General features: G+C 45.7%; 1 protein-coding gene across 3 annotated transcripts in view; it reads right to left on the bottom strand.

Moving 5' to 3' along the window:
• Positions 1-2,557: 2,557 nt before the first annotated feature.
• Positions 2,558-15,596, bottom strand: part of LOC125719180 (protein 4.1-like) — a 35,491-nt gene continuing 22,452 nt past the window's right edge. For 2 of the 3 annotated variants that reach the window (XM_048993726.1, XM_048993727.1), the window contains 5 exons: positions 10,214-10,345; positions 9,319-9,420; positions 9,120-9,200; positions 8,549-8,643; positions 2,558-7,581 (listed from right to left, as the gene is read on the bottom strand). In XM_048993726.1, the coding sequence (XP_048849683.1) occupies positions 7,563-7,581; positions 8,549-8,643; positions 9,120-9,200; positions 9,319-9,420; positions 10,214-10,345 (429 nt within the window). In that variant the 3' untranslated portion in view covers positions 2,558-7,562. Of the gene's footprint in view, positions 7,582-8,544; positions 8,644-9,119; positions 9,201-9,318; positions 9,421-10,213; positions 10,346-15,596 lie in introns of those variants that run through there. The other variant, XM_048993729.1, reaches the window with a different exon arrangement.

The following is a 15,596-nucleotide window of genomic DNA, read 5'->3' as shown; positions in this document are numbered from 1 at the left end:
TAGGGGGAAAAAATTAGAGGGAGGGGCTCAGAGAGAAGCTCGGCCAAGGAGGAGGATGTGATACGGCAGGGGGGGCAGAAGAGAGCTGGAATAATTCGGGACATGCAGATGAAAGGCTTCTGTGGGAGGGAGAGTGTGAGAAAACTGAGAACCTGGGGGAGGCGTACAGAAGGAGAGGGAGCCAAAGGCACAGGGACAGGGAGTGGGAGGGAGAGAGAGAGGGAGAGAGAGAGAGAGAGAGAGAGAGAGGGAGAGAGAGAGGGAGAGAGAGAGGGAGGCCCCGGGGAGAGAGCGAGGCTCAGCGTCACATGGAGACTTTTCAGGGAGGACAAGCGGGTCACTTCTGTAAGTGGGTTACACCCACCCCATCCCCATGCGGACCCCAGGATTTTATGTGTCACGCAGGGATTTTACCAGCAGGGTAGGGTGTAATGGAACTTCTGACAGCCTAAAAGATGCCGAGCGTGCCTGTATTCGGCTGCAGCTTCGTGCTTTATTGGTGTTACTATAAGGACACATCCCCTGAGAAGTGTTAGGGTCACTACAGGTGTGTGGTAGTTCTAGAGACTCAGAGAGGTATTAGACTGGGCCATTTCCTGCAGTGGTATTCATTAGAGTCTTAGTCATTGCATACATAACTCACCTTGATACTATTCAGTTGTCACATAAGAAAACACGGCTGCTTGCCGTAGACTTAGAGAGTCATTGTTGTTTCCACAGTGTATGGGTGATAGCTCGCAGACAGCTCGCCACCTGACAAGGCATTTGGGGGTCGTGCAGATTAATGGCTTGAAAACAATCCTCCAGCTGCCAGATAAAGTCCTCTGTTAGGGATGGAAGGTTAGAGCCTCAGCTCGAAGATCAGCGCAATGAGCCGCCTCCGGATTTCCTCCTCTGGCTTCGTGAGCCAAATAATCTCTGATATCCTGAGCTGCGCGGCTGATCAGCCACCGGTGGAGCCTAACAGGATATCCGTGTGGGCAAACAGGTGGACAGCCTGGTCCAGGTGCCCATGTGCCAGCGTGGATAAATCATTTTTCCCAAACAGGACTTAAAGCTTTAAAAGCTTTAAAGCTCAGACTCATACAGAATACAAAGGGGGTACAGACGTGCTACAGAAACAGAACCCAAAGCAAACGACTTCTACAGCAAAATTGGAATAAACCCTAATTAAGCTGGCATAATTTTGCTATCTTCCAAAAAAAATGAACAGATAGTGGTGTACTAAAACTGACAAGTACAAGCGGGACTGACACAGGAGATGCTATTTCCACCCTGGCAGTGATCCTAATCATTTTTGGATCCCAAGTGTGTGAGGTCTATTACCCCAGCTTGATTAGCAGTCTTACATCACTTTCACTGCAGACGGTTACATACATGTTCACAGAGGGACAACATAGAGCTGCACCAGAGAATTTCCATTTATAGTAACCAGTCAGAATAGGGTCTATTCCACCTAGACTACCGGGGTATCAGCTTTACACAGACCTCTATACGGCACTTTGTTCCTGAGATTAATGTCCTGCAGGAAACAGGAAGTGGCATCAAAATACCCAAGAAAACAAAATAAAACGTGCCTGAGCTTAAAACAAAACAAAGGACAGGCAGGTGACCTAGAAGTTACCAATGTGGGCTGACCGCATTGTGTGACCAGTTATTGAACTAAGCCTTATAATCTGAAGTCTCGCCAGTGGAGGGCAAATGGGTAAAAGCAAGACTGTAAATTATTTAAGCGACTGAAGCATTCATCAAAGCATTACTAAAGCAAGTGAAAAAAATATTATGTGATGTTGCAAACACAAGCTTAGAGTGTTTGATATCATTAGGGAGCAAGACCACTGGAGAATCCTTCAGTTTGCTGCTATATCCGAGCATTGTGGGTCATTGATGCCACCTGTTTTCGTAATTCCAGCGCTCCTTGTCACGTACGTATTGGGAGATGGTGTCCCAGGTGTTCTGCAACACCTCTGCATCCTTCACTCTGAATAATACGCCACCCACGGCTAATCAGCGAGAAGGGAACTATACAGCATTAAAATTCTGGCCATCAGAAGAGATACAATGTCATAACTCAGACTGAAGAGAGCCGGAGGCTGCTCACTTATGAATTTAGCTCCTGGAATAAATGAAACACATGAGACGTGATCCGGAATTGGAATGAACCGCAGTGACCCGATAAGAACAGGGAACAGTACGAGATAGAGAGTGGACAAGGACACACTATGGGATGCCACTCAAGGTGCACATCAAACCATTTTAAGTCTGAAGTGTGCCACTTAAAGTCACTTTGAACCTTTGAAGTTTATAAAGCAGGGAAAGGTAGAGGGAACAGAGGGTACAGCAAAACAGGGTCGCGCTTTACAAATCGGCCAGGCAGGGTCACATGACCTGAACCAGACAGAGAGGCTAACACCAATGTGGTGAGACTGCTGTGAAAATATAACCCTAATTAAAACAGAAACAGGCCAAGAAATGTCTAATTAGACCAGATAACTCCTTACATTGGCACAAATAGCATAAACGCTGGCTATATCATTAAATGCAAGCAGTCGCGCTATTTGTTTGATTACTTTATTTATTTTTCAGAAAAAGACAAGGAAAAAGTACAATGATCAGAAACATTCACAATGACAGCCAACACTGGGTGCCACTGTGGGTTTGCTATCGACGGAAAACCGCAAATACAAACGTATGTATGTGGCACAATCTCATGGTTCCTACCAAAACCACAGAGGTAAGATATCAGCTGTTACAAAATTCTCTACAGTTTTTTTTTTTTAAATCTATGACATGAAAACAAGCTGGTGAGGAAAGCAAAGCTACATTTCTATACTATGCAGTTCAAAATGTTCAGAAAGCTTTACAAAATAAATTACAACTTTCTCTCATCTTCACTCTGGCAGTGAAAAAATATATGAACGCCAGCCTCAATCAGGATATTTAAATAAAGGCCTGTGTGTCAGGGCTGGGGGGGGGGGGGGTGGGGGTGGTATTTAAAATAGCTGACAGACATTATAAGCTACGCCACCTGCTTCAAATCTACATCATAAGAGGTCCTCATTTAGAAATGGCAGAAAAAAAGAAGCTAAAACATAAAACAAAGTCTGCCCACCGCACCCAAGCCGCCTCACACATGCAGGCTCAGTGGACCCACAAAGGAGTGGTGCCAGTTCTAGCTATTTTCTGGGCCCAGGTACAGGACGGCGCCCCTGCAGACTCCTTGAGATTATGGCCAAGCAGAGCCCTCTATAAAACAGCAACGACGTCAAAGCCTCCCTCTTACGCACCTTATGGGGACCCTTTTCACAAGCCCCTTCCTCGTGCCATATTTTACTGTTACCTTTCCTCACCGGAAATTCGCAATGCCACACACAGTGCATTGTCGGTAAATGCAGAAGGATTACTTCAAATCCATTTGTTTCACAGTTTTCCCTGTGTTACAACAGCCGAATGTAACACTGTTGATGACATAAACCAATCTGAGCAGACCGTCAAATTTAAATACTGTGTTGCCATGGCATTTAAAATAGGATGAAAACTATCTCTGGAATATGAGAAGCTATTAACTCCCAATTTATGCATACTGCCACAAAACATACGTCAATGATTAGGGGAGAGTCTTCCTTGGTTAATACAGAATGTATCAAAAAACAGGCTGTAATTTACCACGTTTTCAGGCAGAATTCTCTCAGTACAGCTGCAGTAAATCAGTGTGACCCACGTTTGGGAAGTGTTAATATTATTATCATGTGTTATTGTGGGAATATGCCAAAACGTATATGAAAATCTGCATCTTTTAACAGCTGGAATAATATAAGATACAAAGCAGGGCATACAACTTGCTTCATACTTTAAATTGCAATTGACCAGCACCGCGTTAGGATTTGGCAGGTGTTTTTTATGGATATACGCTGAATTTCTGCAGATACTTTTAATGACACCATGACCGTCAAAGCAGCTGCCTTTCCTGAGGGTTCCCATAGCCACCGCATTCACGCCAAGCTCCCGGCACCGTGAGAAACCAAGCCGTCTATCTACAGCACACAATTACGATACAATGATTTAAACAGAAAATTCAGCACATCAACACAAATCTCTGGCCTCTTTTTTATTCCTAGCAATCGGTTCCAAGTGAGCTACATCCCAGGTGCTCGGCCCAACCCCTAACGTTTCCCTGAGGAAGGAACCCGCGCTCCATGCCACCTCATGCTGCTCCATGCTGCCATATCCTTGATCAGTGCATTTGGCCTCCCCCCCCCCCCCCCCCGCCAAAAAAAACATCAGCTAAGCACATAAACAATGGAAGGAGCAGTTCAGTTTCAGAGAAACTTTATACGGAGTGCAGCCTTTGAGCAGCCCCAGATTATGTTATAGACTGGCCCTAGGATGGCTGAGTTCTCAACACTCATTCTGTAGTACTCAGTGCTTGAAGTGGAGAAAAACAGATGCGGGTACTCCCCTTGTTATTGAGTACTATGTGCAAGTACTCCATTCCTATTCAGTACCTGGTGCCAGTACTCTCCTTATTATTCAGTACCACGTACTCATACACCCCTTGTTATTCAATACCACGTGAAAATACTCCACTAGCTATTCAGTACCAGGTGCTGGTACTCCCCTTGTTATTCAGTACCAGGTGCAGGTACTACTCTTGATATTCAGTACCAGGTGCAGGTACTACGCTTGTTATTCAGTACCAGGTGCAGGTACTATGCTTGTTATTCAGTACCAGGTGCAGGTACTCCCCTTGTTATTCAGTACCAGGTGCCTATATTGCTCTTGTTATTCAGTACTGGGTGCCGGCACTGCCCTTGTCATTCAGTACCAGCAGATATTGAGAGGTTATCTAAAGAGAAAAACAAAGAGATACCGTGCCGGTGAGTATCGACCCACTTCAAGCACTGGTACCTCTGTTATCATAGCTGCTTCTATCCTGCTCATTCAGTGCTTCAGCAATAACAGTACTCATTCCATTATCCATCCATCCATTTCATATAACCGCTTATCTCAGGACTGCCCAACCCTGCTCCTGGAGATCCACCACCCTAGCATCTCAGCATTAGAATCAGCTAATGTTGAAGCTAAGTTGTCTCTCACACTGAGATATTACTGAAGGGCCTGATTATCTGTATCAGGTGTGTTAAATTAGGGCAGCACTTAAAACTCCAGGAGCAGAGTTGGGCAGCCCTGGCGTAATCCTATTCAGGGTCACGGGGGTCCGGAACCTATGGGTACAAGGCAGGGAACAACCCAGGATGGGGAGCCAGCCATCATGGGGCACACTCACACACCAGTCACTCACACACCAGTCACTCTCACATGCACTCCTACGAGCAATTTGGCATGTTTTTGGACTGTGGGGGAAAACCGGAGAACCCGGAGGGAATCCCACGACAACACGGGGAGAACATGCAACCTCCACTCACATGGAGCCATGGTGGAGACTCAAATGCTGATCCCAGAGGTGTGAGGCAACAGTGCTAACCACTGTGCCACTGTGCAACCCTCATTCCATTATCATTTAAAAGCATTTGGTCCGCGAGTACTTATTGAGTACTCCTCTAGTCATAGCTGCCCCCTCAATATTCATTCTGTACTCTGGTATTTACCACTGACCTTTCAATACCCATCCATTTTCACTTCTGCTCTTGCTTAACGAAAAAAACCAAACAATTTTAATAAAAACTGCTTTGAAACATGTCCAACTAGCAGAAGAGAACTGAGCAGTGCTGACACGCTCACAGAGACCTTCGGGAATAACAGAAAAAGCAAAAGCGTATAAGCAATACAGCAATATTTTTCCCCACTAAAACACAATGTGAAATGAATACTGACAGAACACATGGAGAAACGTCATCGGAAATACATCGGAATGTCCACAACATTCAAGATGAGCCTGCGTAACTAACGCCAAAGTGTCCCTTGAGAGAAGGACAATGCCTTTGTGAGCGCTAACGAGGATCTGAAAGATACTGGGAAGGAATGTACGGTGGAAAACAGAATTAGCTACGATGGCTGCTGTGACTCTCCACGGCCTGTCTATGGCGTCCTGCATTTATAGACCGGGCTCAACATTCATGGTGTTCCAACATCACCAAAGATGTGGTCTACAGCACTTAAAAACACGCTTCCTCAAATAGCACCATAAGGTGCCCTTCTGGTCTGGCTGTCATATTCTGTACCATATAGGCTTCCTCCCTTGAGTAGAGTCTGTGGCACCATTAGGGCCGTATTGTCATACATCCTCTTCGCCTGGACTGATTGTGGTGCAAAACATACTCCTTCGTATGAAATCAGCTTGAAAGATACTCGACCAGGAGCTTCCCCTCAATAAAACACAACTGAGTCTCATCCTCTTCTACGCACACGTCCGCAAACTACGAAAGAGGGAACCGGGAACAGGAGCCTTGAAATGCAGTGAGGTTCAGCACCTGCTCTTCTTGACTGATTTGGTCAGTGAAAAGCACTCGAATAATTAAAATCAGATATCTGTACAAATTCCTATAAAAGTGTCATATTTAAAATAGACCAAAAATATATGTGCTATACTCCCAAAATCTGTTCCCAGGAAAACAGAATCTGGCTGTTCAATCTCATGTAGTCTGTATGACTAAGTGTTCCTCACCACTGGCTAGGCAAGGAATTCACAGTTAGACTGATATAAACAGCTCCGTTTTTTTTCTCATCTGAATCAAAGAGCTATGGCTGCAGTCCTTGTTGACAGGAAAGTCTGGCAGCATGATCCAGACGGTTATCGATATTCTATTGCTGTAATAATGTTGCTCTGTGAATAAGGCTGCGGAGCATGCTTCCTTTAAGAGGACGGGAAAAATCATTTAGCCATTTATGCGCTTGTTGGATTTAGGCCGATTTAGAATGAATTTTTTCTTGTAACATTCCAGAGTGCTGGACATCTCTGTGGCTAATGAACACACACTGCCCCCGTGTGGTAGAGACATGAAAGTACAGCTTCGCTACTCTTTCTTGTTTTGTGATGCCGTGAAAAACTACACTAAAACATTTTTATAAATACAACTACGTCTTTATAAACACCACTACAACTTCATGAACAAATATCAAGAGGACCGATCTCCAGTTCTGAATAATTCACAAAACTTTTTGCTCAGTTAGAAAAAAAATCAAAATGGAAAATAAAACGCTTCTACACACAGCAGTTATTAATACAATCTGGAATGGTTTTGGTGTTTCTATCTGGTTGCTTTGCCAAATTTCAGCTATTAAAAATGTCTTTGGAAAAAGTCCCACTATCACAAAATCATCACACCAAAACCCATTTGACACTTAGAAAATTTCCCGGAATAGAAAGAAAAGCTGTAGCGTTTGTCCTGGAGAGGGCGCTGGTGGAATCAAGAGGCTGGAGGTCAGGATCCATGTCACGGCAGTGTTCGCAGAAGGCAGGGAGGTAACGCGACACGACACGCTGCTGAGATTTCCCCACCCACGGATTTTTGCTGGTGTTTCTGGCGTGTCTCAAGGATTGGAGCACGGAGGCAGACTGGTCCTCTGGATGGTGGCGTGACCCTCTGTCTGGGGCTGCTGGTCTACAACTGAGATGTGGTGCTGAGGGAGGGTACAGCAAATGGGAGGGGGGGGGTGGAATTTAAGAAATGGCAGAGAGTTTCTGCTCATGACCCAGACACTCAATGCCGCTCCCCTAATCCACAGCAAGTGTCAGAAAAGAGAGAGCTTGTGTTCGCCACAAGAAGGCGAGTTTCAGAGCCAGGACCGTACAGCAAATGGTGAGGTCATGTGATCATGACATAATGAGGTCATGTGATCATGACATAATGAGGTCATGTGATCATGACATAATGAGGTCATGTGATCATGATTTAATGAGGTCATGTGATCGACATGCAACATGATCGCTCATATCATGTGACATGCTGAAGTAAAAGCCAGAATGGGAACTAGGGCAGGTTTGTGGGGGGGGGGGCTGACAGAGATGACCAGCTGGAACATGATACTGCCAAGCTGCAGTGCTGGGGGGGACACTGATGTGATAACTGGCAAGGAGGAGGGGACAGAGGTGGGGCAGTGTGCGATACAGCACACTTAACTGACGGCAGACAGAATTAAATAAAACATTAAATTAAATAAAACAGAATGTGATTTTAATAAGGCCGGGAACAAACACACACATAACACAGACAGACACAAACAAACACAGATCAGGTATTTATATCTTTCTAGGGACTCTTCATTCATGCCCATCAGAAAAATCCTAATCCCAACAAAGATAACTTTAACCCTAACCCAGATCTTTGAGGGGACCTGAAAACAACGTAAAAAAAAAGTAAAGTAAAGTTTTTATCACATTGTGGGGGACATTTGATCTCTACAATGTAATATAAACCTGATCCACACACACACACACACACACACACACATAGGGGAAGGAGGTACAGTGAATGGACATTCATGGGAATTTACACACCCCGTGTCTCCATGTGACTGATACGAGGGTGAGTGTATGTGTGTGTGATGGAGTGAGACTGGCATTGCGGCGCATGGCGGCGTGTCTCACTCTGGGGTGATCTCCGTCTCCTGGTGCACCACCACCCTGGTGACGGACATGTCTGGGTGCTGCTCCTTTGCCTCCTTTATGGCCTGAGCGAGAGCCTGGGGGTGGGTGGGGACAGTCAGGACCAGGGCTGGGGGAGGACTCTCGTCCACACACAATCACAACACACGTTTGTATTCATATCTTTGTGGGGACTCTCCACTCATTTCTATCGGAAAAACCCTAATCCCCGCTATGACAACCCTAACTCCTACCCTGCTTTAACCCTAACCGAAAGTAGCCAAGCAAGACTTGACATTTTTAGATTTTTGATTGCGATTTGGTCTCCATAATGCAATATATACATGCCCCCCCCTACATATATACACACAAACATACAGATCATGTTGCCTGCACTCACACATACTCTTGGTTAGACCACCGCTCTCACTGATATATCCTTATTGAGATATAAGCTCAGTACACACTGGCTTTTGTGCATCGCTACAATGTTATTGTAATGGTGTTTCAATGGATTTACATAGCACCAGGCATGAATAGCTGCATCTGGCTATCCTGATGGATCAAAGCTCACTTTGTCATGGTCGATCTCCATGTCTCCAGTGATGACGATCCTCTTCTCAATGCGTGTCTCCGAGATGCCACCTTTCACCGTCTATGGGACAGAAAAATCTCCCATAATTGCAGGCAAACCTCACTGTGCTTCTCATTAGTGCCACTAGAGGTGCCAGAGCACCTATTACAATGTTTCCACGGCGATCGGAAATCAATACCTTGGTGATCTGGGTGGTGGTTGTGGTGCAGACCGTGTCGGAGCTAATTGTCTGGGCACTCAGCAGAATACCACCGTCTCGGTCCAGAACATTATCTCCTGTCTGCAGTGAAGAAGGATGTCACTGGAGTGGTCTGCAGCGCTTGAACCGTGCACTAGGTGGCAGCCAAGGGCAAAAACGGTCCCATCTCAATGGGGTTCATAAAAAAAACTGTACCTCCATCGAGTAGGACAGTGCTTCCAAAAATAGGTGAGCTAAATTCATTCTGAAGCATGTGTGCAAGTTCATGGGTGATGAAAGGTTATTGGTGGCATGTTTTTGAAAAGGTAGAGAATGCCTACAGGATGTGATGTGTAAGAGAAATGCAGCGATGCAAGAGGGAGGAACAGTCTTTATAACATATTTTTGTCACTGTTCTTGTATCAAGTCACTAACAATTGGTTGTTAGCTTTTATTTAATTAAAAGAAGACTTCATAATTTTTGCATAAAGATTCTGATCTTGATAAGTTCTTTGTTCACATTTGTTTCCCTGGTGTTAGACATCTTCCAGGATTATGCAAAGGTCTGCATTCAGCAATACTTTTTAGAAATACACTGTCAAAAAAATTCACAACTCACAAATTTAAACGCACGCTGTAAAATATTCATGCAGTTAATTTTTGGAACTATTGCTTACAGGTTCTACACCTCCTTCAAATGCATGCAGCACCTACTAAAAATGTAAAAATGTGTTGCATTCCAGGGCCACTGGAGATCACACCAGCATCGACAGTCAGTCCCCACATTTCTTCACATCCACTTTGACATGAGGCACGATACACATCACATGACATGCAGTAAATGGCTGGTTCTTGTTTGAAGGTGGAGACTGCAAGCTTGAGCCACAGCACTTACCTGTGGTGATTCATAGGTGATGGTCCTGGTCTCTGTGTGCACAATGGGGACTTCCTTTGTTGTGGGATCACCACGGATGTTGTTGGTGATGTCGGAGATGGTGACAGTTTGCATCTTCTTCACCAGGGGCGACTGTAAGGTGACAGGTACACAGACACACACAGATACACACAGACATATACACACACACACATACACACACACACACACACATACACTGAGAATTGGGACTCAGAACACTTAGCCCAGATGGCTTCCAGTGCAAGGTGTGTCAAGACTCCTTTGATGACATTTACTCCGTTTCCATCAATGTGGTGCTAGGTTTTCCCCAATCTGGAACTGGTTCTGTGCATTTCCACTGCAAAAATTTGGCTCCAACACAGCACTACGGAAAAGCTGGTCTCACAACTTGGAACTGTAACGTCAGCAGAAGTGGGACTGGCTATCACGTCAAGTCTTCCACATAGCCAGAATATTTGATTGATACCCGATATAATTTTGTCTAATATCATTAGTACCAGCATTAAACAATTTTCCAGTGCTTATTAAGGGAATACATTGTTATTTTATTCTGTGGAAAATGAAAGATTTGCAGGCCAGATTTAATAATGAATTAAAAATATGTTGCAGTTCGAATAAATAAAATATTGTGGTGCTCGAGTCATGAAGCAGACAGCAAAGTTACATTTTTAGCAGACTCTTAAAAGGACGGCGGTAAAACAGCAAGTGAGAAAACACTGACATACACAGACTGAGGAGAAATTCAGCCTTTAAGGAGATAAAAATGAATACAGGCAAAAGAAACAGAGCGCAACGAGTCAAACTCTGAAAACTGCAAGACCTTTTCTCTCCTTAAAGGCTAATTTGTTTTGTGATTATTATCAGCTCATAATAACTTAAAATCCAAAACAGATTAAAATATAATAATAATGAAAAACAGAAATTGGAGAAAAATATAGTGGTTTTCATATGGACCTATGCTTTACTCTCACTCTCACCTTTGTACTGTTACCGCTCTGTTCTCTTTTGAAACCAGTGGAAACACGGGCCGGTTCTCAAAAGGAACCAAAATCAAGATCTAGCCCAGCACTCGTACCAACACCTGCGACTCAAACCACGTCAAATGACAATCTCAGATCCCTATTCCTTGGGCAGATATAGAATAGCACAGGAGCACACTGGACTTTCCTATGACAGAAGGAGACAATCAGGGACTCAGCAGCTTACAGGAACCTTCAAGCAAGCCACTGCTGATGCTACCAGAGCATGAGAATCAGATCAGCATCACGTTACAGTCTGAGTTCAGTTGAATATTGACAGATGAGACAGTATTGAATACCGGTACATGAAATTAACTGATATAATTTCCTCTTTGTCTGAAGCCAATATAGAGGGTCCTCGAACCACTGTCTGCCAATATGGATGTGCTTGGTGTAGGGGATTTTGCCTGTAAATGTGAGTGAATATTTTCCTTAATCAATGCAAGGCTGTGTATCTAGTCCTGAAAATCTCATCAAAATCCAAAAAGGTTTGGGGTGCTTTTTCACCGTACCTGATGCCATACTTTTGGTAATTTTCCTTTTCCACTGACTTCCAAGTCGAGTACCAGTACCAAGAGTTTCAGTACCAGGACTTGCTGCGGTACCAGCTGAGGTACTTTTTTGGTACTTTGGGGTGGGACTTGAAAATGTTGACAAAGGATAATCTTGAAAAAGAATAATCATTAAAATTGCAAAGCTTACTATTTTTTTCCAATGACAGAGTAAATATGTTTTATTGAAATGTAACACCCCGTATTACGTCTGGACAGTATGAAAAAGCCTGATCTCAACCTAGTTATTGTAGTCCTTGCGAGAATGGCATGCGTGTAACATGGGATGTTGGCATTAATATGCCGTTTGATGTATATGCCATAATGGGGTATTAATCACAGAAATGTTTGGAGTATCAGGCAGCTGAGATACAGCGTTATGCCAGGAGCCCCACTGTAGTGATTACAGTGAACTACATCCAGTTTGTAAAGCTTCAGCCCAGTAAAGAGGCGAAACAGAGACGGTGTAAAGAACAGCATCCTCCTCGTCATGTCCGACCATGCAGCTACGAGGCATCAGGATGAGCTCAACTGACCGAATTTCATTACAGCCATAAGAAAGACCAACTTGTACCATAAAATATATTTTACAGTAACATTTATTAGTTACTTCTCCTTTCTTTGCATTCCCTTACAGTCAATAATAGGGTAAAAACAAGCGGTGCTTTAACGTCCAAATGAGGGGACAGGTTAAGACAATCCTCTTCTTTATAAAGACCTACACCAGCGGGCATTGGTCCCACAGAAAGAAAGAGCACCAAGCAAGCTTTGTGTGACACGCATGTGGAATTCATGTCCATGCCAAGCCGTCTCAGGCTCATGTTAAGAGGAACCAGCATGTCCTGAGTGTGACAGACATTCCGCTTGCAGCTTACATAGTGTTAGTAATCGTAAGTAAGGCTTCCCTACAGTTGCTTCTCAGAGCCAAGGCAGAATATTCCAGAAAAGAGCCATAATGAACCAAAGTTTGCACAGGGTCTACTGCAAATGAATGGCAAGCAAAAGGCATCATGGATATTGCGAGTAGAGGAATAGTTACTCATGACAAGGCCTGTACTATTATGACATAGTCAAACCAGTTCACTTGCAAGTTATGATTCTAAACCAGAAAACTGCAACAAAACATTAGCCATTGACAGAGCCATTAATTGCATAGCTTCCTGGTTCTGAGTGCAAAAGTTGCTTTGAATTCCCCCAAAGGTTACATGTAGACTACGCACGTAAATGAGATCAGGTCTGAGTGCGTGTGCAACATCATCACATTGTCTCTCACAGTACCATATTCTCCTCCAGAGAAACCTTTTCCATGGAAGGCCTGGGAAAGCTGACAACCATGTTGAGAGGTATGGAGAGGATGTCTACTGAAGGAGCAGAACTTCTTCAGATAAAGACCAGCCACCAAAGAGTGACGGTCATCAGCAGCAGGCAAGACAGCAGGAAGGAGACCCGCGGCCGCTGCAGCATGACGGGGGTACTGGCAGGCCTTGGCCGTCTGCTTGCCGTCATCCAGAATGGCCACTGCCACTTTTGAAGAGTGCGTCTCTTCTTCTTCTGCCTCCTCTTCCTCATCATCGTCCTGGGCGCTCTCCCGTCTGACTGGTGAGATCCCCTGCAGAGGTCTCTGCTTGGCGCCCCGTACTAGAGGAGTCTGCCCAACGGGCTGCGTCCAGTAGCAGATCAATAGACACAGAGAGGCGTGAGGAGCAGGAGGGCAGCAGGCGGTTTGGGGTAATCTGGGGGAGCGGGGTGTGCAAAGAATGAGGTATGGTCTTACTACTGGCCGGTAGAAGGCTTAGCGCACTTTAAATCAACTTTTCTCTCCATCCCTTGAGGTTCAAACTTCAAGCTCATTCCTACTGCTTGAGCATCGCTATCCTTCAGTTCACTAATAGTTGTGGAAATTAAGCAGTTAATAGTCTTGAAATCATCATAGACAGCCAGTTGCCAGGTGACGTCTTCCAGTTCACCGATTGGATGTTGGACGAGTGCGTCTTATAACCACGGTAACCAGCAGCTCTGTAATGGGCCGTGTCCAAGTGGTTAGTGTGCTGAAAAACACATCCGTGCTTAGGATGGTCCAACCTGGACTGACCCAGTCGTGCACACAGTGGTTCCGCCAGGCTGCAAGCTCTCTGAGGCAGCACAGGGCTCTGGAATTTTTATGGGGTTGACGCAGCATAATAGTTCATTTTATTTTCGGCTAGGGATGAGTGCCATGTTTTGGATGGTGTTTTTTGGGGACTGGATCCTTCCACGTGGCTGGTTTGGTCTGCGAGGTGGAGCAGCAGTGGAGATCTTTGGCAAAACTCCTTGGGAGACAGGAGAGACACCGTAAAAACCCACCTGTTTGGACTGGCGGAATCACTGGGCGCCCGTGCCAGAGCGGACAGCTCTGCGCCTGGCCTGGGAGTCTGGCCCTGTGCTCGAGCACGTCCAGCAAACGAGAGCGAGGGTGGCGAGGCTCCTTAGCCAGGGGACGAGCTGGAGCAGCGTCTAGTTCACGGCTTTCACAGAACTCCACTCTGGAACGTTCCGGCTCCGTGCTTCGCCATGCAGAGCTGTGGCACTTATCACGGCACACTGAATAAGCTCCGGGTCAAGGGGTTTTGGGGTCACGGGCTCCATGTGTCCGAATCGATCAGGCTAGCGGTGTGGCCAAGCAACGGAGGGAGAGAACATGAAACCTGAGGTAGTGTGACCCTTACAACCACCCAGGCACTTAATACCCAGCCCCTGGCCACCTGCCCACTGCCGTGCCAGCTTCACGGGGGAGCGCTCACACTGTGTATATCTGTTTGAGAGTCTTTGCACACCCCCTGTTTGGGGCCGGGGTGCAGGGGGAAGAGAGGGAAAGAGATAGAAAGTGAGGTAGAGACATAGAGATAAGGAGAGAAAAGACGAGACAGATATTCGTGGAGAGAGAGAAAGTGGGAGAAGGAGAGAGAGAGGGTGCTGTGGAGCTCTGACTGGGGCAGCCCCTTCCTGGCCTTTGATCACTCCATTCTTCCGTATCTGTCCTTTTTCTCTCTCTCTTTTCCTTCTCTCTTCACCAACAGAAGTCAGACGCCTATTACTGCCATGCAGCTCTGTGTGAGGTCAAAGCAGCCATGCCATCTACTCAAAGCAGCCAAACGCGGAGGCAGGGTGGGCAGTGCGTGTGGCTTGGGGGGGGGGGGGGGGGGGTAGAGCCGAGCGCCTGTCTTCATCACTCGCTTTCTTTACCACAAAGAAAGGAGCGGCTCTGCTCAACGGCAAACAGGCTTTACCTGTGCGACAGCTACACCTGCCACTGCTGTGTCAGCCGGCAGGAGGCTGGAGGTCTGCACCTGCACACACACAGAGAAGCTTTACACCTGGACACACACCTGTGTGCGGGTGCACGCACACACACACACACACACACACACACACACACGCACTCCTTCCCTGGGCAACTGCTATAAACGAATAAATAAACCAACATGTTCCAACATTCCCTCCATAATTATCAGCCTTATTACTGAGAAATGGTTACCGATTAATATAATGAACGCTGTCTAGATTAGCAAATGCAAGTGGACCAGATGTCCCAATTTCTACATTAAGGTTAGCCGACCGTGGGCAGATAAAGTTCCTGCCAATAAACTCCCCACAGGGCTCAAGTTTCTCATTTTCTGGGATTAGACAAGCGAGGGACACCAGCTGCTGACATACCGGAGAGAGGAACTTCCAGGTAGGAGTGACCGGAACACCACTGAGATTTAATGGTGCGTGTCTGTTTACATTTAAACTCGCACGGCTAAAACGCTGCAT

Source organism: Brienomyrus brachyistius, chromosome 23 (genome assembly GCF_023856365.1).
Source record: "Brienomyrus brachyistius isolate T26 chromosome 23, BBRACH_0.4, whole genome shotgun sequence".
NCBI classification, from domain to species: Eukaryota; Metazoa; Chordata; class Actinopteri; order Osteoglossiformes; family Mormyridae; genus Brienomyrus; species Brienomyrus brachyistius.
This window is presented reverse-complemented; position numbering and strand designations above follow the sequence as displayed.